Genomic DNA, 23,652 nt, shown 5'->3' on the forward strand with positions numbered 1-23,652 from the left:
TTTCTACTGGGACTGTATCCCAAAGCGATCTTAAAGGAGGGAAAGGGACCCACATGTGCAAAAATATTTGTGGCAGCCCTTTTTGTAGTGGCAATGAACTGGGGAATGGTTGAATAAGTTAAGATATATGAAGGCAATGGAATATTGCTGTTCTGTATGAAACGACTAGCAGGCTGATTTCAAAGAGGCCTGGAGAGACTTAGACTGATGCTAAGTGAAATGAGGAGAACCAGCAACAAGAAGACTATACAATGATCAATTCTGACAGACATGGCTCTCTTCAACAATGAGATTATTTAAACCAGTTCCAACTATTCAGTGATGAAGCGAGCCATCTACACCCAGAGAGAGGCCTGTGGAGAACTGAGTATGGACCACATCATAGGATTTTCCCGCTTTCTGTTGATGTTTGCTTGCATTGTTTTCCTTCTGAAGTTTTTTTTTATTTCTAGATCTGATTTTTCTTGTGCAGAAAGATAATTGTATAAATATGTATACATAAACTGAATTGAACATATAGTTTAACATTTAACATGTATTGGACTAGTTGCCACCTAAAAAAGGGGATGGGGGAAAGGAGAGAAAAATTTGGAACAGAAAGTTTTGCAAGGGTTAATGTTGAAAAATCACCCATGCATCTGTTTTGTCAATAAAAAGCTTTAATAAAAAAGAGAAAAAGAAAATATTAAAACCAATGTAGTCTAAATCTTGGATGAACTAAAGTATGAAAATAAGTATTAGTTTCCCACAGAGATACATATAAATGAAAAACATATGATGACAACTTGGAGATACCACAAGATACGACAATCTGAAGTACAAACTTCTTAATTTAATTGTTCCCTTCTACTAAATTTAAAACTACTCTTGAGTTACTTCTTATAAAACGAGGACAGATAAGATTAAAAGAAAAAACAACCAACCAAGTGGTATATTGCAGGGGATGAAAAGATCATATTAGGTATTCCCACTTTAGTTGAATATAAACGATGGTGTAAATGAAGAGTCACAATTCAAAAATATTGTAAAAACTTTGTGAAGGCTGAGACACTAAACAGCTCTGTGACATTGGGCAAATCACTTAACTAACAAAACAAAACAAAACCAATAGTCTTTCCTGAGTTCTCCATCTTGCCTTCTTTCTAGCTTTCAAAAATGTTTGAATCTCCTCTTGTTTTAGATATTTTTCTTTTCCTCATCTTTTTATGATGTAACTCTTGACTACCAAGTTGAGTGCTACTTTAGAATCCTTTGCTAGATTATCCCCTAGTGAACTTATTATCTTGGAAATCTTAAAAGTTCCCATAGATTTAATACAGATGACTCTCAAATACATTTGTTCAGTCATGTCCAACTCTTTGTGATTCCATCTGGGGTTTCATAGTCAAGGAATTGGAGCAGCTTGCTATTTCCTTTTTTAGCTCATTTTACATTTAAGGAAACTAAGGGAAACAAAATTAAGTAAGCTGGGCAGGATTACACATCTCCTATGTATTTGAAGCCAGATTTCAATTGAGGAAAATGAGTCTTCTTAATTTCAAAGTCAGCACTCCATCTACCACCTACCCACCATCCCCAAATATATAAACATCCCTCAACTTTCTTCTTAGCTCCAAATTTGATGGTATACTTAGATCAAACTCAAGCCTAAAAGAGGAGCCAGTATTCTTTCTGCTAAAGTAGTTCATGTTTTTAAACTTTGCTAATGCAATCTAGGATACGACTTCCCTTCAGAAAATCAGGCTGGCAAACACCTAGCCAGCTTTAACTTTTCCCTGTTCTACATTTTCCAAATCGATTCTGACAGCATATTTCTCTCCACTCACACTCTCATCATCTTGATTCAAGTCTTCACTCCCTCTTGTATTTAACCAGCCTCTTTGCTTCTAGTTCCCCTTCATTCCAGTGCATACTCCATAAAGCTGCCAAATTAACATCCTCAAGATACAAGTTTGACCTCATCACTTCCCTATTAAAAATTTTTCAATGAATGCCTATTGGCTTTTGGATATAGCACAAATGTTTGTCTGGCATTTAAAGCCATCCACCCACTTCCAATGTTCCTATCCAGATTTCTTTGGTAACAGTCTCTTTAATACATTCTACATTCTAGTCAAACTTGACCTAGTTGCTATTCCCTAAACTTAATGGCATCTTCTGCCTTTAGGCATTTTCTTAAATATACAGAAATATAGACACTCAGATATATGTATAGCTATCCGTCTGCCTGTCTCTATGCACACACATAGATATGAAAATAAATTTTTGTGTATCTTTTCTTTTTATATCACCTCTAGGCCTTTTATCCTCCTTTTCAGCGAAATTCTTATTGAAATACTTTGTTCTTACATCAATTCTGATTGTATTAATAAGCTATTCCACATGCCTAGAATACCCTTCAACCTTACTTCTATCAATGTCAATCTACCTTCCATTCTCAGTCAAGTCTCACTTGAACCTACCCTCCTTGTCTCAATCCTTTCTATGTAGACTGAGTATCTGTACAGTAATGGAAGAGCTTGAAAATCAGTATAGTTTTGGGTTTGTCTTTGCATTTAAACATGCTAGAATTATGAATATTATGAATGCATAAAATGTATTTTGAAGTGAACCATCAAATTGAAATTAGAAAGAAAAATTGCAACCAACACGCTTTAGAAGTTTTACATGATTAGAAAACACAATGCGTTTTATTCCCATTAAATATAAAAAGCAATTCTGTTTCACTGCCAAATACAGCCCTCAAAATGCTTTATTCCGAAGAATCTGCCAACTACTATATGATGGGAATACTGGGCTTATTCACCTTGTTTGCAGCAGGACCAACTTAGGAATCTGGGGAAGCCACTTTTCAGAAAAAAGTTTTTTTAATTATTAAATTTAATGCTAAAAATTCAGTAAGAAATAAGAGAAAAAAAAGTCTTAAGATTTTCTTCTCCAAATCCACACATAACCTTGTAAAGGGTGTTGGTCGCTAGATTCCAGGTTAAGAGAGCCTGGGCAAATAGCCTGCCATTCACTAGAAAACTAGTTTTATTGTCTGGGGCTTGGTTTCTTAATTTGTAAGAGGTACTGTCAGATACGGGGATCTAAATACAAGAGAAGGGAAAGTACCAAAGACTCAAGAGGTCATAAACATGCCCCAAAGATCTTTATACATTGATTAAGGAATGTCTTTTCAGCTCTCAGATTAAATTCTCAACTCACTATCATTCAAAAGTAAAGTATAGATAAAAGTATATAAAGTAAAGCTATTGTATATGCAAATTCTGCACAAATATCACTTATGTGCTTGTGTTACATTAATGATACAGAGCAATATGATTAGCTACAATAATATAATCAGCCTTTTGACAAGAGTGTTTTCAAACCTGGATTTCCCCCATTTAAATCCTAAACTTCTTAAGAGCATAGTATTTGGATACTATCCAAATATCATGATCACAAATCAGCATTTTATTGTGGATAACAAATACAGAGAAATAATTTAGAAATAATTTAGAACTGTGAATGTATTCACTAATAAGAATATTCAAATTTATTAACCCAGGAAAGTGGAGTGCACATGGACACATCTTAAACATGACTTAAATTCTAATTTTGCCATTTAAAAAACTAAAAGTGTACCTACAGATAACAATTAAGAAAGTGTAAGTTGGGAAGAAAAGTAAACATGTATATAACCCAATTATCACCTGTCACCTTACCTTCAAACATTTTTCTTCTTAATAAAAAAAAAAAAATCCTGAACCTATTTATAACATCAAGTAGCATCAGATCAGATCACAAGGCAACCAGCCTTGTTATTGTTTTATTGGCCTTGGCTTTATTATCTATGGGACATGCTAAAAAATTCACTTAACTAATATTTTGACTTATTATGAATTATGATACATTTCTCTCACTGAAAGAAAATTTAATACCTTAAAGATGCAAATGTAGCATAAACAAATTAATTCCATTAAGCCAAACTATGAATTATAAAATATTGGGAGTAGTAACTTTTATTTCAAGGAAACCATTCTCCTTTTTTAACCACAGAATCTTCTTCATCATTTAAAATCATTCCTATCAACAACATAATGGTTTAAGAAAAGAACACATTATTCCAATTGTAAAGATGAATTCTATACAGGAAGCATGAAGTGACTACTCCAAAATAACAATAGTAATGACAACACTCCTATGTTAACCACTAAATTCCAAAAACCAGGTATGGTTGCACTATACCAGCTCACCTCTCAGTAGAATAGAAAGCACCTTAGAAAATCATTTGATATAATCCTCTCATTATTTGACAAAAGGAACTAAGATCAAAAAATGTAACGGGACCTGTCCAAGTTTACCAAAAGTAGAACTCAGGTCTTCAAACTCCCATTATACAACACTATGCCATACATGTAGCTAGAGCAGCTTACCCCCAATTTAATGATGTTTATCTCTTGCCCTCTGCTACTGAGAGTTTTTTTTATCCTTTCCCCTCTTCTTCTTCCTCAGTAACATTAACCAGTCCCATTATAGAGAAATCAACATGGCTCCAAGTATCTTTAATTTATACAATAATTTTTTTTTTTTGGGGGGGGGGGGAGAAGGAGGTGACGTGTTAATATTTCATGTTTATAATTTTAGAAAGATCCCAAAATCAACCAAAACAAATATTCAAACTTATTTCTGAGGAGGCCCTGAGTCACTGTTTTTAGATAAGTCCTTTATTTATTAAACCAACAAGAATTGTGTCAAATATAATGACAGATACAAAAAGGTTGCTGAATATCCTCACTGAGGCAATCAAAAGAATTGGGACAAAGTCAAAGATATGGAGGCAAAATCTGCTGAAAAACAAAGAAAATAAGGAGCACACAACAACAAACTTCACTAAGTACAGGATTCTTTGGTGATGTCAATTCATAAAACAAAAGCACAAGATGGCTCTTGGTCACCCAGTATCCTTCTTTTGCTTCTATAATGATTTAAGTTAAATTGAAGAAATGTAAAGCAAGGTGATAAAAATTGCATAGCTGTTAAACAAATCATAACTACTAATTTAGCTGTGGGTACTCTAAATATGAGATATTTGTTTCACAGTCAACAAATTGGATATACTACAGAAGAATGAAAATGCATTAATATTGATATTCTAAGAAAAGGGAAAATATGAAAGAATAGCAACACAATGGAAGAACTCAGATTTTCTGTATAGAGGAGAATAAAGAAATTGCCAAAGCTGGTTCAATTACACGACCAAAAACTTCATGGGACACCTATTCATCTTGCATTGCAAGAAGCAAAAAGACATGAAGATAGCTGTTGAAGGGAAAATCCATCTGAATACTTAAGAATGCAATAGCACAGTGCTGAGAATAAGACAGACAAATTCTACAAAGAACTTGCCACAGTCCTGGCAAAGTAATTCAACATATAATGTCATGCAGTATGATTTCAAAGCAAAAAGAGGCATGAGAAGAAACTGAAAAAGAAGACTGTGATCAAGAAATAAATCAAAGAGGTCAAAGGTTTATTGGCAACTCAAAAAAACTCATGCCTGTTACCCTGAATATTTGTTTAAGATTGTCAAATGGCACTGGAAATCACAAGAATAAAACATCACAAAAAAGTGAAATTCATTGGCAGGAAACTTGTTCACATCATTTCAAAATCACCTATAGATACATTATACTATATCAGGAGGAAATGTCAATTCAACATGTAAGTTAAGAGACAGTTCAGAATAGGAATTTTAATGACAATAGCTCAAATTAATCTATTAAGCCAAACTCTTGACTCTGAAAAGTCGGGTATGAAAAAAAAAAAAAAAAATCAAATATCGTCATCTCTTCAAAACAGAGAGAAAATTGTCATCAGAATCCAAAGAAGCCAGAAAAGCCTACAGCTAGTCAAACAAATGGTTTTCCAAACAAAGAGGAAGGAAATGACAGCTGCAAGCAACACTAGATTGGTGAACCAACTGCTCCATAAAACATTATGGATAATGATGAATGTTATAATCCCAGAAAATAACAAAAACCAAAAGAGAGTAAAAATAAAGCTTACAGGGAGAATCACATGACCTAGATCATGCCAGTACCATTTCAAGATGAAAATGGAAGAAGGAATGGGTACAAAATCAAAATTAAAAAGAAAAAGATAAAAGCACTAAATCTTCAACTCATTGGAAGTATTACCCACCAAGACCCTTGAGTATCATATGAAAGAAAACAAATGACACTGAAAAGCAAGACACACAAAACAAAAATTTTTAAGCATTGAAAAAATGATGACTTCAAGATAACTCATAAAGAGGTACTAAAACAAGAAACCTGAACTTTAATATCTTCAACAAGAAGACAAATATTATGAGAACAGTCTACTGTGTGTGTGTGTGTGTGAGTGTGTATTTATAAAAATAAAATAATTTTATATAAGAGTAGGGTAGGGAACAAGCAGGTTTTTGCAGAAATTTCTCAATAGTTGATCATATCATTATAATCAAGGAAAGGACAAAAAGTAGTGGTTCTCAAACAAGGGTCTTTAAGACACTTTCATGGGCACTATAAAATAAAAATTAACTTCATGGTAACACTAACACATTTTAATTTCTAATACAATAAATATTAAAAGATGAAACCCACATAAACGAAGGCTTTGGGGAGGGAAATAGCTTCAATGATTTCTAAGAGTGTAAAAGAGTTCTAAGATCAAAAAAGTTTGAGAACTGTTGGAGCACAAAATAATAAATGCCTTTTATAATTATTATGATTTGTTATCATAGATTGATTATGGTCTTCAATAGTACACTTGGTACCATATTTATTGAAAACCCAAATCAAGACACAACTAACTCAAGGATATTGGTTTTGCACATTCTATTAAAAACTACATTTTCCCTTAAAATCATGGCTATATTGGAAAGAAAGGTTTGCTGGAAGCAATGTAATGTAAATAAGATATGGCTATCGCACTTCAAGGAAGTCATAACACTCCAGTATGGAAGATAAGTTTTGAATACAAAATGTATAATATATGTGAGAATGTGGTTCATAAAAGTGACAGAAATAAAGAACTTTAGAGTTCAAAGCAATTTTCTTTCTTTTTTTTTTTTTTGTTAAAACTTTTAATTTTCAAACCATATGCATATATAATTTTCAATAAATGTTTTCACAAATCCTTGTGTTCCACATTTTTTTTCCTTCCCTTCTCTCCACCCTGTCTCCTAGATGGCAAATATTCTAATGTGTTAAACATGTACAATTCTTTTATACCTATTTCCACAATTATCATGTTGCATATGAAAAGGCAAAACATAAAAGGAAAAAAAAAGATAAAGAAAACAAAATGCAAGCAAACAACAAAGAGTGAAAAAACTATGTTGTGATACACAGTCCCCACAGTCCTCTCTCTGGGGGCAGATGGCTCTCTTTATAACAAGACCATTGGAACTGGCCTGAATCACCTCACTGTTGTAAAGAGCCATGGCCATCCAAACTGATCATTGTATAACCTTGCCTATTGTCACATACAATGATCTTTTGGTTCTACTCACTTTAATTGGCATCCATTCACAAAAAAACAAAAAGAGGTTCAGATCTCTCTGAAATCATCCAGCTGATCATTTCTTATGGAACAATAATATCCCATAACATTCACATAGCATAACTTATTTAGCCATTTCCCAAATGATGGGTATTCATTAATTTCTAGTTCCTTGACACTACAAAAAGGGCTTCTACATAAATTTTTGCACACATGAGTCCTTTTCCCTTTTTTATGATCTCATCAAGTTAAAGCCCAAGACAGAGGCACTGATGGATCAAAGGATATGCACAACTTGATAGCCCTTTGGGCATAATTTTAAATTACAGAGCACTTTTCATATAGAGAGCAGGAAACATTCTAGAGAGAAGAGGCAGTAACTCAGCTGAGCACTCAGAAGTGTTTGGATTTCAGTAACCTAAGAGGTCATGGGTAAAGAAGAAGTTTTCTAAATTGAAAACCAACAACAAAGACAAGAAAGTATAAAAAAGAACATAAAGACTTATATAATAGATAAGAAATATGGCCACTGAAGATTTAACAAGGGAAAAAAAAGGGTTACTTTTGAAAGCACAAGCTGATAGTGGTATACTGGGTCATTGGATCCTAAATTTACAAGTGGAAGTGAGCTGGGAGGTCACTGAACTAGTCTTCCACATACATTTTTCAGATGAGAAAAATCAGGTGCAGCAGAGCAGAGAAGGGACTTAAACAACATTATACAGGCACAGATTGGCAAAGAAAGGATATGAGTACTGATTCTCTGCCAGCTAGTCCACTATGCCTCTCTGTACCAGCACCACCAAAGATTAGAGGGAAGCATAACTGAAGAGTAGGAGATTAGTGAGTGGAACATTAAAATAATAGATTTATTCAAGAATTCAAAATTAAAAATCGTGTCTTGATCTCATGCACAAAAACAGCTTACCTGGGTCAACAAGAGCTTTGTTAAATATTTCTTTTAGTTTCCTACTCTTGACATTTCTTCCTTGAGCAAGATTTCGATACATTTCATAGCCGATAATCATGACACCCCCATCTTCTTGCCACCTTTGCAGCATGTAGCTTCTCTCCTGAGGGCGTTTCACAGTTGCTAATTCTGAGACCTATCATGGGAGTGAGGGAGGAGGGGGACAAAATAAGAGTTTTTAAAAGTCCTTTTAAAAGACGTTAGATAGTGATATCTTGTAATTTTAAAGTTACAACATCATAAATAATAATTTCTATTTAATTATCCTTCAACTGCACAATTGACAAAGACATAATCATATTGACACCCTCTTCTTCTGGATATTCTCTGATCATACTCAAAGGCATTTCTTCTTATATTCACTTTTTTTCACTAGTTCATGATAGCACAAAATTTTGCACTAAGCCTTCTCACATGTTCACACACTTCACCTTGGTTATATGCTCTACTCAATGACTTGAAATGCTAACTCTACAAATTTTCCCCAAATCTATATGTCCATTCCAATTTTCTTCATAGAAACCAAGTCCCACAAGTAAATAAATTTCACTTATCACTTTCTTCCTCCATCCCAATTGTCTTATTTCCACAATGTGTCTGATCTACTCAAAATTTCAATTATTTTGGATTCTCTACTCAACTTAAAATCCATGTAGATGCTAATATTCTTAAGTTTTACTTATTTCTTCTCTTTTTCCAAAACGATCTCCTTCTCTTGCCCCAGCAGCTCTCCTTTAAATAACTATAAAATAGCATTTCAATAGCCACTGAAAGTTTTGCTAAGTTTTTGAAAGAGAAATGAGGAAAGGGTAGAGAAGAAGCCATCTAGTCCAACCCAACAATGAATCATGAATACCACCTATAGTGTCCAGAAAGACAAACAGTGATGAAAAGTACCTCAAGCTTCTCCTCATCGTCTAATCCATCTTGCCATTTTTCAAATTCATTCATCCAGTTCAAAGCAGTGTTAAGGGGACACACCACCAGAGCTGTACTAAAATCCAATTTGTCACACAACAAAACTGTATGAAGAAAACTCACCACCTGCCAAAAAAAAAAAAAAAAAAACATTCAGAATATGTTTAAATTAACAAAAAATTTTAAAAATCAATATGGTTAAAAATCCTTATTTTATTCCTTGAGCAGCCAAAAAGATGTTAACACAAGGAGTAATAACTAAATTTATACAACACAGTACAATTTAAAAGAATAAATCAGCAATAGAATAATTCTGAATGGAGACAAAGTAGAAAACAAGTCCTTCACAGGAAAAAATGACCAATAAATATCATGACAGTAAAAGGTAGCGCTAAGCAGACAATTTATCATCTTCTTCAAATACAGATTAAAAGCTAATGGCTCTCTAATCATAGAAATTTGCTGCAAAATTGTAAAGGATCCTATTAACATCTAATTAAGCAATATCCTCTGTTAATATCATTAAGGGTCTGGTAAAAACTACAACATAGTAATATGTCACAGAGGGAAGTCAATTCCACAGGATAACAGAACAATAATGGAACTACAAACAAACCAACCAAGCCTGAGTTGTCAAAAGGTATTTGGTCTTAACCTGAAGTAACTAGTAAGGTTTTTACAGGTTTTGTAGAGGGGGAGGATTTGAGCAACACTGTATTAAAGACATGATTAAAAAGATAGTGGTCAGGGCAATGTTATGCAGAGTACTCCTGTAAGGCAGGATTTATACATTTTAAAAAATGTTTGATGAAAGTTATATGAATACACATACACTTATTTCGTCTTAGTAAAAAAAAAAAAACTATACAAACATATAAGGTAACAATAGTTTTCAATTTAGAATTCGTGAAATAAGTATATTATATATCTATATCGTGCAATATTAAAAATGTAAAAGTACTAAGAGTTCTAACAACTATATTAAATATACATGCATTATAAGTGTGTGTGTGTGTGTGTGTGTGTGTGTGTGTATGTGTGTGTATAAAATCAATTACATGTTTATCTTCCAGAACTGAAAAATTTTACAGATTGTCATCGTCATAAGTACCTACTGGGACCTTCATATTTATTACCTCCTACCTGTAATGTCTTTCCCAGACCCATGCAGTGGGCAAGAATGCATCCAGAACCTGCAGATTTCTTGGTTTTACTCACAGATTCACAACAACAATCCCACATGAACTGAACACCTAAGGAAAACAATTTGAATCAAAAGTAATAAGAGTAGGCACATACAAATCAATTTTATGTCAACTATCAAAATTTCTATCCTTAAGCCATAAAGGTCACTGGAAAAAACCATTCAAATGACTAGATGAAATACATGTTCTTTTCAAGTCTAAATCTATAATTTTAATGCAAAATTTTATACAAAATGACAAGCATGACCAAGTGGTGATGAACTAAATTTACATTTAACAGCAATACTTCAGGCTGAGGGGAGGCATGCAAACATGGAGAGGTTGAGAGTTACATAAGTTCTCATGAATAAAAATAAGTAATGACCCAGGGAGACTAAGAGTAAATAATGGAAACTGTGGGTTGTAAATTTCTGAATACAGATGTCTACACTTTTAAAATTAAGTAATCTAATTTGAGAGATAAGTGAAAGAGAGGCATTGAAATGTCTAACTTATTTTCTTACCATCTACTTGATGGGGTTTCAATTTGGTTACCATGTTTCTGTGAACCTGTACTAAAGGTTCTTTGGTTTCTTCATCTTCATCTAAAACCAGTTTTGTTGTAATTGGACATTTAATAGGTGAAGCATCTTCAATTTCTATCACCTGAATGGAAAAAGAAACATAAATATTTCTGTTCAAAAGACTATTCTAGCAATTGGGAAGGTTGAAGAATTAAATCAATTCAATAGCACACAGAATCTGAAAGGAAAAAAATAGGGTCAAATGTAATTAATAAAAGCAAGTAACTGTTGTAGATATCACATTGTTTTACCACTGGGACTGTTCTTGGGCTTTGATGTACCAGCTATCAATTCTTCCACCTACTTACCCTATGCATCTACATTTCCAATTTTCTCTTACATAGTATTTTCTCTAATTAGAATAAAAACTTATCTAGGGAAGGAACTTGCATCTTCAGTGTTGAGCACAGAACATAAGACATAGTAAGCATTTAATAATTACTTCAGTTATGAACACAGCATTAATAACTTTACACTTCTTATCACTTCATATTAAAAATTAAGAATGTGGCTTCTAAACACTGAATATTCATTATTCTATGCTGAAAAAAACAAAAACCGAAAGTATTTAAAAACAAAAAGAGAAGTCTAAAGGATTTCACTCACATTAAGTTGAGTGAACATAGCAAATTTTACATTGACCTGATGTTAGACTTGGTCAGGACAAAAAAGCAATGAACTACTGTCTACCAAAGGGCAAGATAATGAAAACTAGTCTTCCTCACAAAACTAAAGTAAAGGGCTCAAAGAAGGTCCCATCATTTTCTAAGTGGTGAGGGAAGAAATAATTCGTTTACAAAAAATGAAAAGACTTCACTGTGTACATGTCGGGGAAGGGGGAGAAGCGGGAAGGAGAAGGGAGGAGGTAATGGAGAAGAATATAAAAAATTATTATATGTAAGAGAAATTGTTTTATCTTATTTGTGCAAGGGATAAGAAATATCAAAAATATTTTACCTAAGTGGTGAGGAGCCAGATCAAGGTTCAAGTTAAGAATAAAATTCATGATAATTAAAACAAACACCCCCCCCCCCAAAAAAAAGAGGAAGGAGTAAGGGTAGGAGGTCTCTCTACCAATAGAAGCCTTCAAAGAAAGGCTATGTATTGGGTTTATCACAGAGAAGATTCTTATATAGGAAGGAATTGGACTAGATGGCAGTCCAATCTGCCTACATGGAAATTGAAAGTATATAAAAAATTTAAGAAAACTCCAAATAAATTTATGCAAAAAAGTAAAAACATAAAACAAACAAACAAACAAAAAAAAAAAAACAAACAAAAAAAAAACTCTGTTAACTGGAGAGATTAAGTGAATGGGAATGTGGCTCTCAATTGTCCCACTTCATAAATTAAGAGGATAACCTCAGTAACAGTTAAGGTATGATCCAGATCCATTTTTTTTTTTAATCTAGGGATTACTATAGCTTGATGAATTACCTCTCTTAATTTTTCTCTCTCTCGCTCTCTCTCTGCAATACGCTTTCGTCTTTCTTCTTCCTCTTTTAAGGCATTTTGAGTTTCAGTTCTCAGTTTGTCATCTTTAAGAATTTTTCGAATTTTCTTTCTACCCTTTCCAGGAGACTTAGAATCATCATTTTCATCTTCTTCTTCAGAATTGCTCTAAAATTAAATGATTGTAAATAATTAAGAAATTCAAAAATTACATAAAATCCTAAGTAAAGGAATACAAATTACATTTTATGAGTCACAACGATTATTGACTTCTACTGAATAAAGTAACACTGATGAAAAAAATCAATAGAGCTTACTATGTGAAATACATGAAAAATTTAAGAATGGTAAAGAAACATTGAAAACAACTGTTTATTATACAATATTATGCGCTACAATTGTACTAATATTCAAACAATTTTAGATGACAACAGTTGTCTAAAAATCCAAAACAGGGAATGAATTTGCTGGCAGCAGTGAATGACAAAATGAAAGCATTTTAAAATTAAAATATCTCACTTGTGTTTATACTGGCTCAAGTGCCTATCATACTGTATATCAGTATATATGATGAATGCTCAATAAACCAATGAATGAATAAAATGAGGTGATTTAAAGTTTTTATACAATTTACCTACAATAAAGTTCTATAGTTTTGCAGATTTCTGTCTTAAAATTACTATTTACCAAACAGTTATGCTGAAAGGGGACTTTGATCTTAGTGGAGAAAATGCTATCACAATTATAACTACAGCATGATGTGAATATATCATCACTTACCTTATTTTCACTTGAAGAATCCTCTTGAACCTTAATACGCCTTCTTTTCTTCTTTTGTTTATAGCTCCGTTGATTTTCTTCCATTTCTGCTTTCTTCGCGGATCTGAAAAGTTAAAAATATTCTCACTGATAAGAACCTTATCTTAGAGTATTGTCTTTATTTATGTGTATGGTTAAAATAGTAACAGTAAATTCTTTATAATAAATTGGCAAAAACAGTAACCTAAGAAAAATGTTTGGAGGTATAAGCTACCTGTAACAAATACAGATTTCATCGCAAAGGCTTTTCTAGTCCTATGATTTTACAAATGATTAAAACATATATTAGGGATTGAAATATGGACTTTAATCTCCATGCATCCTCTTTTTTTACTCCCCTTGCTGTTGCCTGAAATGTTTGTATGTGTTTCTTTTTTCCTTTATTCCTTTTCCTTTCTACAAAGGCACACTCTCTCAAGTCATATAAGCATGATCTACATTTTCATCCTCAGAAAAGTCTACTTGGACTAACTCAACTCTTTTTTCATTACTAAACTGATGTTCACAGTTGAAGTAATCTCTGCAAGTATTTAATAAATTATATGTTGAATAAACATTGGATTCTTTCTTTTCACAAACATGCAAATTATAAAACATTATCAGGCACTTGTGCATCTTATCTGTAGTTTTTCTCAAGTCTATTTATTACATCTCTGTAGATTTTTAAGTTCTAAGGCTAGGGCCAGAATTGTTTCATCATTTTGTATCCCCAGTAAACACATCTTATATTGTTATTACTTCATTATCCAGAGTACCCTTTAGCAAAGTATACTTTCTTTCCTTATATCTCTAAATTAGATCAATTTTTGCTTTTGTTTGATCTGAGAAGAAGGTGGCTACTCCTGCTTTTTTACTTCACCTGAAGCAGATTCTGCTCCAGTCTTTTACCTTTACTCTGTAGGTATGGCTCTGCTTTAAATGTGTTTCTTGTAAACAACATACTGTAGGATTCTGGCTGGACACATCTCATAAAGACAGAATAGCTAATTCTTTATAACATTCAGAGCAAACAATAAAACAATATATTAATACACACTATTATTAACATGAAAACTGATAGCATAAGACTTTTAATTGTATAAGAGCTACCAATAGAGGGAGAATAATAATGCATGACTGTTACAATTTGAATATAGTCAAGGAGAAAAAAGGTAGTACTATTTATAGAACAATTGAAATCAAGAGAAAAAAGGGAACAAACAACTTTAACATATCAGTACTCCCGTTAAATTTGATAAAATCATCATCTATTTTAAGACTTTTATTCCTTTTGTTTGAAAATATTTTCTAAAGCACAGATGTCTAAACACTTGTAAATAAGGCTAACTGCCATCTGAATGATTCTCTGTCCTGTCTTCCCACCCAGCAATATATACTTCATCAAATTGGTAAATGGATACCTATCTATAAATATATAATAACTATGTAATGGACAATATTCTGGGGGGAAACAGAATAGGAAATTATTCAGGTGGTCACTCATATATATTTAAAGCTTAACATAATTAGCTGGTCTTCCCAACTTGTTGCTGCTACCTCTGTGTAACTGAATGCTGCCGGAAGTCATGTTAGCAGGCAACAATCAATTACAAATTATAACTGAAAATGAAACTCATTAATCATCATTAGATTGCTACAGCTCATGCTTGCATGATGTTCTGATCCAAGAGACCACACTAAGAAGAAACATAGTCAAGATATTAGCTCTGAACTGTGTTTAAGCTCCAGAAAGTCAAAGAGCAGAAAATAGGAATAAATTAAGATAGGAATAACATAATGAGATGTCTATTTAAAACAGAAGACAACAACAGAGAAAAGACAGTCTCCAAGCCTTACCTTGTTCTAGGACGCTGATCATCTTCAGACTCACTCACTTCTTCACTTACCCCAGATTCTTGAAAATCAGTATCAACTGAATCTTCACTGCTCACTTGATAGAAATTAAAACACAAAATTATCAACTGTAATGAGATAGAATGGCAGCATAATCAATTCTTCAATAACCTTATGCTGACAGTGAACATGAGAGATGTATATTAAAACACAATTATTGGGCTATGGAATTACTCTTGTTGGCATTCCTCCTGCCCTGGATGGATGAGAGACTGAGTGAGTGTCCCAGGCCATAAATCACATCTCCTCTAGCCAGTCACTGGCCATGCCAATCATCTACCAATTGCCTTCCTCTGGGATATATTTAACTATGAAAGGATAGAAAAGGGTAGAAAAGAAGAGGAGAAAACTGCGGTAAAACCAAAAATCAAACTTGGAACATGTGTTGGTAATAGTAATGCTTCATGAATGAAACCACAAAATTTCATATTACTTTGGGGAAAATGATTCAGAATATTAAAAATTAACCTGTTTTTATTACTTTCAACTACATTAAAGTTGGATAAGAGTTTCTGAGAAGAGATTTTTGATGTTGAAAAAACTGAAATTTCACAAGTCCTTAAAACACTGTTTGCTTCCTTACTAAAGTAACACATTTCCCCCCCATAAAATACTTAGTAGACTATTAATTACTTTACCACATCTTTTTCTCACTGCTAGAACAAAACTAAGATTCAGGGCAGGCACTTTCAAAGTACTGTCAGAATCTAAAAAGTAGGATATTTAAATGTTAATATGAAGAGTGAAAGAAAGACCAAATCTCTCTAGAGAAGTCTCAAAAAGAAAAGAAAGATGAGAGGAGAAAGGAGAAGAGAGGGGAGAGGAGTAGAGGAGAGGAAAGGAAGAGGAAAAAGAAAAAAGAAAAAACCCTCAAGGAAACTTAGAAGTGAGCACAGAAAAGAACAAGTGAAATAAATTATGAATATACAGCCCTGATATTTATTTCAAAGCTCAGCTATGGAGAACAGAACAATACTACATAAAAAGACCTTTAAATGCTAGTTAGAATTTCTTAAATTCACAATTAGCAACACTAAAACGACAGCATCATGAAGCAGAAAAAGCCTTGCCTGACTTGGAGACTTCAGTTTGTTCAAATGGCACTTTTGGAACTGAGTAGCTGAATGACCCTGGTAATTCACTTAACTTTGATGGACCTCAATTTCCTCCACTGACATTAGGGAAATAGTGTCTACCTTAGAGAGTTGTCATGGAGAACAAAGGACAGAACATATGTAAAGCACTCTAAACCTTAAAGTAGCAGAGAAATAATTATAGATTATCTATATTTAAGTATAATCTACTTTAAAGATTAAACTTAAAATCAGGAAGGCAAGGAAAAAGGTTTGAGACTTTCTCGAAAACAGGGACTCGCACTTAAAAAGTGAACTTCATAGTTCCTGCCATAACTAAGAAAAGATGCAAAGTAAGGATGCTAACATCAGAGGAGCATGACGAGAAAGCAAATATACACATGCACCAACATCTCTAAAAATGACTGTAATAACAATATAATTTGACAATTTAGTAGACTATTTGACTTTCCACATAACTGAAATATCTAGAATTCCATCAGGTCAGAAGCTATCTGTGTGACAACTCCCAACACTAAGCCAAATCTCTACATGGTCTAACTTAGCAGCTTGGTCTGAGAATGTTGCCTGGGATACGTGGATGTTATGGGACTTGCTACAGTCACAGAGATGATCTCAGAAGTAGGATACATAGAACCTAGGTCTCTTTGATTCTAAGTCCAACATTGTTAATGATGACACAATGTTATCTCTATTATTTATCTGGATAACTTCTCTTTTTAAATCAGCTTTTCCTCTGAATTTTAAATCTTATTTCTAACCTTTCCTCCTATTTCTGCGTTTGGTTTCCTTTGTCTCTTTGGGTCTTGACTTCTTCTCTTCTCCAGATTCTCCATCACTCACAGACAGTTTGTGCCGTAAAAGTCTGTGACGGTACCGGGGCTTCTTAGATTGCTCAGAATCAGAATCTGTGTCAGAGTTGCCGTGCTCATCATTTTCATCTAAATATAAATTGCAGATAAGAGTTAACATTGTTTGCTCCAAGTGAAATCAGCAAAGAGACAAAAACATTGTACACAGAAACAGCAACATTGTGTAATGATCTTTTGACAAGTTTTGTTCTCAGCAATACAATATAATTTTAATAAATTCATAATGGAAAATGCTGATCATATCCAGTTAAAGAACCAAGGAGTCTGAAAGGCAATTGAAGCATACCATTTTTACTTTTTTTTCTCCTCCTTGTTCTGATTCTTATTTCATAATCTCACTATTGGGAAAAAATGTTTACATAATTGTATATGTATAAACTATATCAGGTTGCTTGCTATCTCAGAGACAGAGTAAGGAGGGAGAAAAAAATTTGGAACTCAAAATCTTATAAAAGTGAATGTTGAAAACTATAAGTAACTGGAAAAAATAAAATACTATAAAGGGATAAACTTGTTGCTTTTTAAAATGTCAATGGTAAAATTTCTGAAACAATTATTTGAATAAGATTCCATTGAAATACCACATAACTAAAAAAAAATTTATACTTTCCTAGAGATCAGGGGTAATTATCATTTGCTAATTATCTACATCACAGATGTGTGGTATTATCGTTAGGCAAATGGTAAACGTTGAAGAATCAAAGTCATCTCTCTAATAAAGATCATGAATAAAGGTAATACAATAAACCAAGAAGCTACATCCACATACTTCTGCAAGTTACCAAATTAGATCATATAGTACCTTTTAGGGGCTCACTCTCATCACCGGTGTTCTCTTCATTTTGCTTTACCACTCTTTTTTTGATTTTAGCTGGTTCTTCATCTGAAGATGCATCCTCATCAGAGGAAATATTAGCCTGGATTTCTTCTAAGAGCATCTTTTTGGCGATTCTTGAGAATAAGAAAGAAAAGAAAACAAACTATGTAGTCTGTGGGTAAGAGAATGAAATAGAATCAGAAATAATTTGAACATTGAAAAAAGGCTTAGAAAAATTATGCTAGAAAAGTTACACTAATAAGTACAATATATGGAACATATATTTAAATAAGCTACCTTATTATAGTTTAGAAAATACCAACTTAACAACTTTTAGAATGCTTTTAACATAAAACATTTTCAAATTTGCCACAATTCAATTATTGAAGATCTTATCTGAACAAAATTCTCCTTGTAATTTAGACATAATATAAATAGGAATTCAAATTTCTTCTAATCTTTCTTATTCCATCATCACATCCGAACAACTAAAAAGTTAGAGAGGCTAACTAGACAAAACTCATAGAAAATATAAGACATTTGACCACCAGAACAAATGGGAAAATTAATAAGCAATAAAGTATGTCTTTGCTCAGAGGTAGTTTTTAAGTCACCATAACATGAACCAACCATTTCCGAAGCTGAAAAGCACAAAAACATTTTTAACCCTAGTTAATTCATCATCAACAAGCATTTCGGAAAGTGCTTGTTACAAGCATTTCGGAAAGTGCTTGTTATAAGCCAGGCACTGCGCTAAGTGATGCTGATACAAATACAAAGAATGAACAAGCTCTCAGAGCCTTCAGCCAGTTTCTTAAGACTGGGAGTTGCCGAGAAGCAGCTGGTCTGCACTAGTCAAAAGGCATTTCCAAAGCAAGAAGTTCCAACAATCAAATCTAAAGTCAACACCAAAACAAATCTGAGAGCATATATCTTTCAGAACATTTGATAGTAAATTAATCACCACCTAAACTTCCCAGCTTTAAATACCACAAACATGCAAAACAAACTACACTTAAATATCATGAACCTGAAAATGGACAAAAGATATTTACACACATATATTCTAACCTTTAAGATTCTTATACCAAAGAGTAACAATTTTTAAAATTAAAACTCAGAATAATAGATGCCCATTGTGACTAAAAATTCTGAAGATTTGAAGAAGCTAAAAGTCCAAAACAACCAAATAAATAAACAAAACACACTAAGCTCTAGAAATACAAAGATTCTTCTTACAACAATAGAATACTACAGCCAATTAAATAGCCAGTGTCAAAAAGTGAAGTCATCAAAGCATTCTGGAGTAAGCCAAAATGTTTCCATACACACCTGCACGCAGCAGAATTCACAAAACATCACATAAAAACTACCTAAACAAGTTCCAAAATCACAAAGGGTGCCATTCCATAAGATGCAAAAGAAGGATTCCACTACAGTCTGCAGTGGGTTAAGGAGCATCAGCATTCAGAGCTAAATACCAACTGAAAACTTAAAAGTAGGATAAGAAAATTTCTATTCATTTTAATTTTATAACGATTCTCCAAGTTAGATAGCATGCACTCATAACTCACTAGATAAGTAATATATACTCAAGAAAAGGATGATGTTAAAGTACCTGTTGTTTGACGTTGTATATCAAGGGTTGTTTCATTGCTCCTGGTATTGAAAGCTATCTCAAAACAAATGAAAACACTAAGGCAAGATTGGCGTTCAATCTCATACATGTTTATAAATTGAGCTTTGTGATTACTTTATTATCAAATAGATTACTATTATTGAATACTTCGAAAAACAGATGATGACTGATGACTAAAACTAATCCTGTGCTTACCTGTGAGTTTGCCTTGCTGAGGGTTGCTTTCCTGATCTAGGCTGGCTAGAATGAGACAAATAGAAATACTCGGGTGGACCTATGAAGCATGTTTCCTCTTTGAGAAGCTTCCATATTTCTCCTCACTCTGTCCCCCAAAATCAGAAGGAAAAATATTTTCAATTCATATTGGCTCTACTTAATAAATCTAATAGCCAACATATATAGTCTTCTTAAAACTTGGCTTCATAATATGGAAAAGTTGTAACATAATATTAAACCTAATTAACTTATCCATTACCTCCAGTTTAACAAAAACTAGTAAACATAATGAAGTAAATAATTATACGGTTACCATATCCATCTCCAAAACAACAGAAGCCAAATATGGGTAGCTTTTAAGAGCAACCTCATATCAGTAATAACAAGTAAAAAACAAATATCCTTCAGATCAGCGGTCTGTTTTTCTTCGTATATGTCTATTATGTAGGAATGAAGATTCCTCAAGATTAACTGGTTGGCATGACTGTGATTGTGTATAAATGCCTTATGATGAGAAAGGATACGATAAAATATAGAATGCTGGCATTGGAATCAGAAGACACCAAATGCAACAGTTACCTAAGAAACTTATTCATTATTTGACCTTGAACATGCCCTTCAAATGCCCTGGACCTCAGTTTCCTAATCTGCAAAGTTAGGGGATTTGGCAAAGATGATCCTTGAGGCCTCCTCCAGCTCTAAATGTATGATTAAAAATTGAAAAGCTACATATATACTGTGCACTAAAGATACTAAGCACATGAAATAACTCTGACAAAAGCAATGAATGATTGAACACACAACATCAATGTGTAAGAAAATGCCATTACCATCTCTAGGGGAAGCCATGTGCTTTGAAAACAGCACTTTATTGGCACATCTTACAACAATGGCATTTCATTTGGAAAACCAAAAGACTTCAGTATAATTTCAATGAAAAAAAAAAAAACATGCCATAGGTGAGATAGCAAGTGGTATCTCACCAGAAAGCCTGCTGTGTTATGCCATAAATCTGCCACCTTAGCTCTGCAATTTCAAGTCAGAGACTTCAAGGTCATCATCGTTCATGAGTCACCCAAGGATGGTAAAGCATCACTTCCAGAGCTCATAGTTGGATCCACGCAATGCATGTACAGGCATGGTCCCCAGAAGATTCTATTTGATGTGTTCTTTCCTGAAGCTTTATTTACAAGAAATTTTTGGAAAGGCATTGAGATGACTATCACACTCACTATAAAATTCATGGCTCGGGATTATGTACTGGATCAATTAGACTATCCACATCAGCAATGATTCAATAACAAGCTTTAAAAGAACAGGGTTTTTTTTTTTTTTTATGGCAGCTAAACTTATAAGTTCTGAAGAAATAGAGACATTATTACTCTATTGTCCTGAAGATGTGGGAAAAACAAGGGAAGAAAGCAAAATAACACTGGAAAGCGTGGGGAGACAACAGCCCTTTTCCCCAAAAAACAAACATGAAGTAAACTGAATAAAACAGTTAGAATACTAAGAAAACTATACTTTAACACAACTTCCTAGTGGATATAAACAAAGTAAAAATAGAACAACATAAAAGAATTGAGTACAACACAACAAAAACTAACAAGCAAAAAGAGAAAGACAGGAAGGCCAACAAGAGAGTTGACTTAAGGCAGAAAATAAATGCCAGATTATTGTTCTTAAACATTTTAAAAATAGCAGGAAGACTACAACAAAAAAAGAATGTGGGGTAGGTTAAACCTTTGAGAATCTTTCATATAATGTATTTTTAACTGGCAGAAGATCAAAAGAATGAGTGATCGTTTGCTTCTTGGTAACTAACTTCAGATAAAAAGGTCAAACCTGAGCGTCAGAAACTTCATACCCAATGAGGATCTTACTTATCACCTAGTCCAAGCTTCACAAGAGAGGAAGAAACTGAGGCTCATAGAGGGCAAGTGACATTAAAGTAGGTACTGAAAGAGTTGACATTTGATAAAGTCATTTTTAACACTCAGTCTTGGGCTTATTCAACTGAAACATGCTTTCTACCAAATAGTATCTTTTCTAGAAGACATGGAGAAGGGTGGATTTTGTTACAGTTAAGGAAATAGTCAAGGATGCAAAACTAGATGGGTGTTAACAACACCTTTATAAATAAGACGGCTCAGGATTGATTTTTAAATTTGAAAAATAAAAGCTATATTTAGAAATTCTAATTTAAAAGTGTTCCATTGTTAAATTGGTGTTATTTTTTTAAATGGCAAGACACAAGTGTAAAATCTATTACTTTGAAGGAACACTGAAAACAAGATTGAAGAGAAGCACTAAGGAGAAATTACCTTTTTGGAAGTTCAAGCAATTGAGCTTTAATAATCAACATGCTTATTGAGAATTTAGAAGAAGATTGGTTTTCATAGTTTCACATCATAACTGTAGCATAAAAACTTGACACAAAAAATTTTGGCTTTGGAAGTTACAAAAATCTTAACTATTTAATATCAAAAAGAACATAAAAACTAAAAATATACGCATTCCATACATTATTGTATATGCTACAAGTTATCTAAATAAAAACTCTACTATTAGGAAGAATAAATCTGCAATAATAGAGCTATCTTCACATATATTTGAAATAGCAGAGTCTAAATTCAATTAATGGACAAGCATTTAGAAAATGCTTATTATGTTCTGGAGAGTGTGCTACTCACTGGGGACACAAAGAAAAAAATGAAATAATCTCTGCACTCTAGGAGCTTACATTCTGTCTAGGGAGAAACGTACATAAAAGTATGTACACAGAACAGAATATTTTTAGGAGAAATGCTAACAGAAGACAGGAACAATGGGAGGAAAAAGCTGAATACTTTAATTTAACAAAGCTTAAACTTAGCATTGGCGGGATTTAAAAACGTAGACAGGATGAGAAAGTATGTTCTAGGAATGGGATTCAATGGTCCAAGTCATGGGGATTGGAGACAGAATGTCATGAAGGAGGCTCCTATTTAGAAAATAAGTTTGTCTAAACAATAATGAACGTGGATGGGAATAACAAAGCTAGAATGTTAGACTGGATCCAGTTTATTAAGGGAGTTAAAGGCCAAATACAAGAGTTTGCATTTGAAATTGGAGTTAACAGGAAGTTACTGGAGTTTAATGAATTAAGAGATCATCAGCTTAAATTTGCACATCAGGAATATCACTTTGGCAGCAGAATGAAGGATGAATTGTATAAAAGTCACTGGAGGGAGGGAATTCAATTAGGATGGAATTGCAAAAATATAGAATTAAAAATGATGGGAGCCAAAATTAGAGTGGCTACAAAGTGTGTGGAAAAATGGATATAAATGTGAATAATATTGGCAAGGCAGAATTGACAAGACTTGGGAAATAACTGGATACATGGTAGGAAGAAGAGTAAAGAGTTTAAGAGAACATAGATGACAGAAAAGCTGGTGATACTGTCATGAGAAATAAAAAAAATTAAAAGAAGTGTGTGAGTGTTGGAGAGAATAAACAGTGTTAGTTGTGTTGGAGGCAGTGATCCTGAATTCTCCTGGGAAATATGGAATATAAAATGGCTGTGGAACATCTAGTTGCAAATATCCAAAGATAAATGCTGATGTGAAACTGAAGCTCATGAAAAAGAGCTAAATATAGAAAACGGGGAGTTATTTGCATA

General features: G+C 33.2%; 1 protein-coding gene across 9 annotated transcripts in view; it reads right to left on the reverse strand.

The window, feature by feature from the left end:
- Nucleotides 1–23,652, reverse strand: part of ATRX (ATRX chromatin remodeler) — a 183,759-nt gene that overhangs the window by 68,035 nt on the left and 92,072 nt on the right. For all 9 annotated transcript variants that reach the window (XM_051968398.1, XM_051968397.1, XM_051968401.1 and 6 more), the window contains 9 exons: nt 18,119–18,267; nt 17,206–17,385; nt 15,294–15,387; nt 13,419–13,521; nt 12,624–12,806; nt 11,127–11,268; nt 10,562–10,671; nt 9,398–9,544; nt 8,459–8,636 (listed from right to left, as the gene is read on the reverse strand). In XM_051968398.1, the coding sequence (XP_051824358.1) occupies nt 8,459–8,636; nt 9,398–9,544; nt 10,562–10,671; nt 11,127–11,268; nt 12,624–12,806; nt 13,419–13,521; nt 15,294–15,387; nt 17,206–17,385; nt 18,119–18,267 (1,286 nt within the window). The remainder of the gene's footprint in view (nt 1–8,458; nt 8,637–9,397; nt 9,545–10,561; nt 10,672–11,126; nt 11,269–12,623; nt 12,807–13,418; nt 13,522–15,293; nt 15,388–17,205; nt 17,386–18,118; nt 18,268–23,652) is intronic.

Source organism: Antechinus flavipes, chromosome X (assembly GCF_016432865.1).
Source record: "Antechinus flavipes isolate AdamAnt ecotype Samford, QLD, Australia chromosome X, AdamAnt_v2, whole genome shotgun sequence".
NCBI lineage: Eukaryota > Metazoa > Chordata > Mammalia > Dasyuromorphia > Dasyuridae > Antechinus > Antechinus flavipes.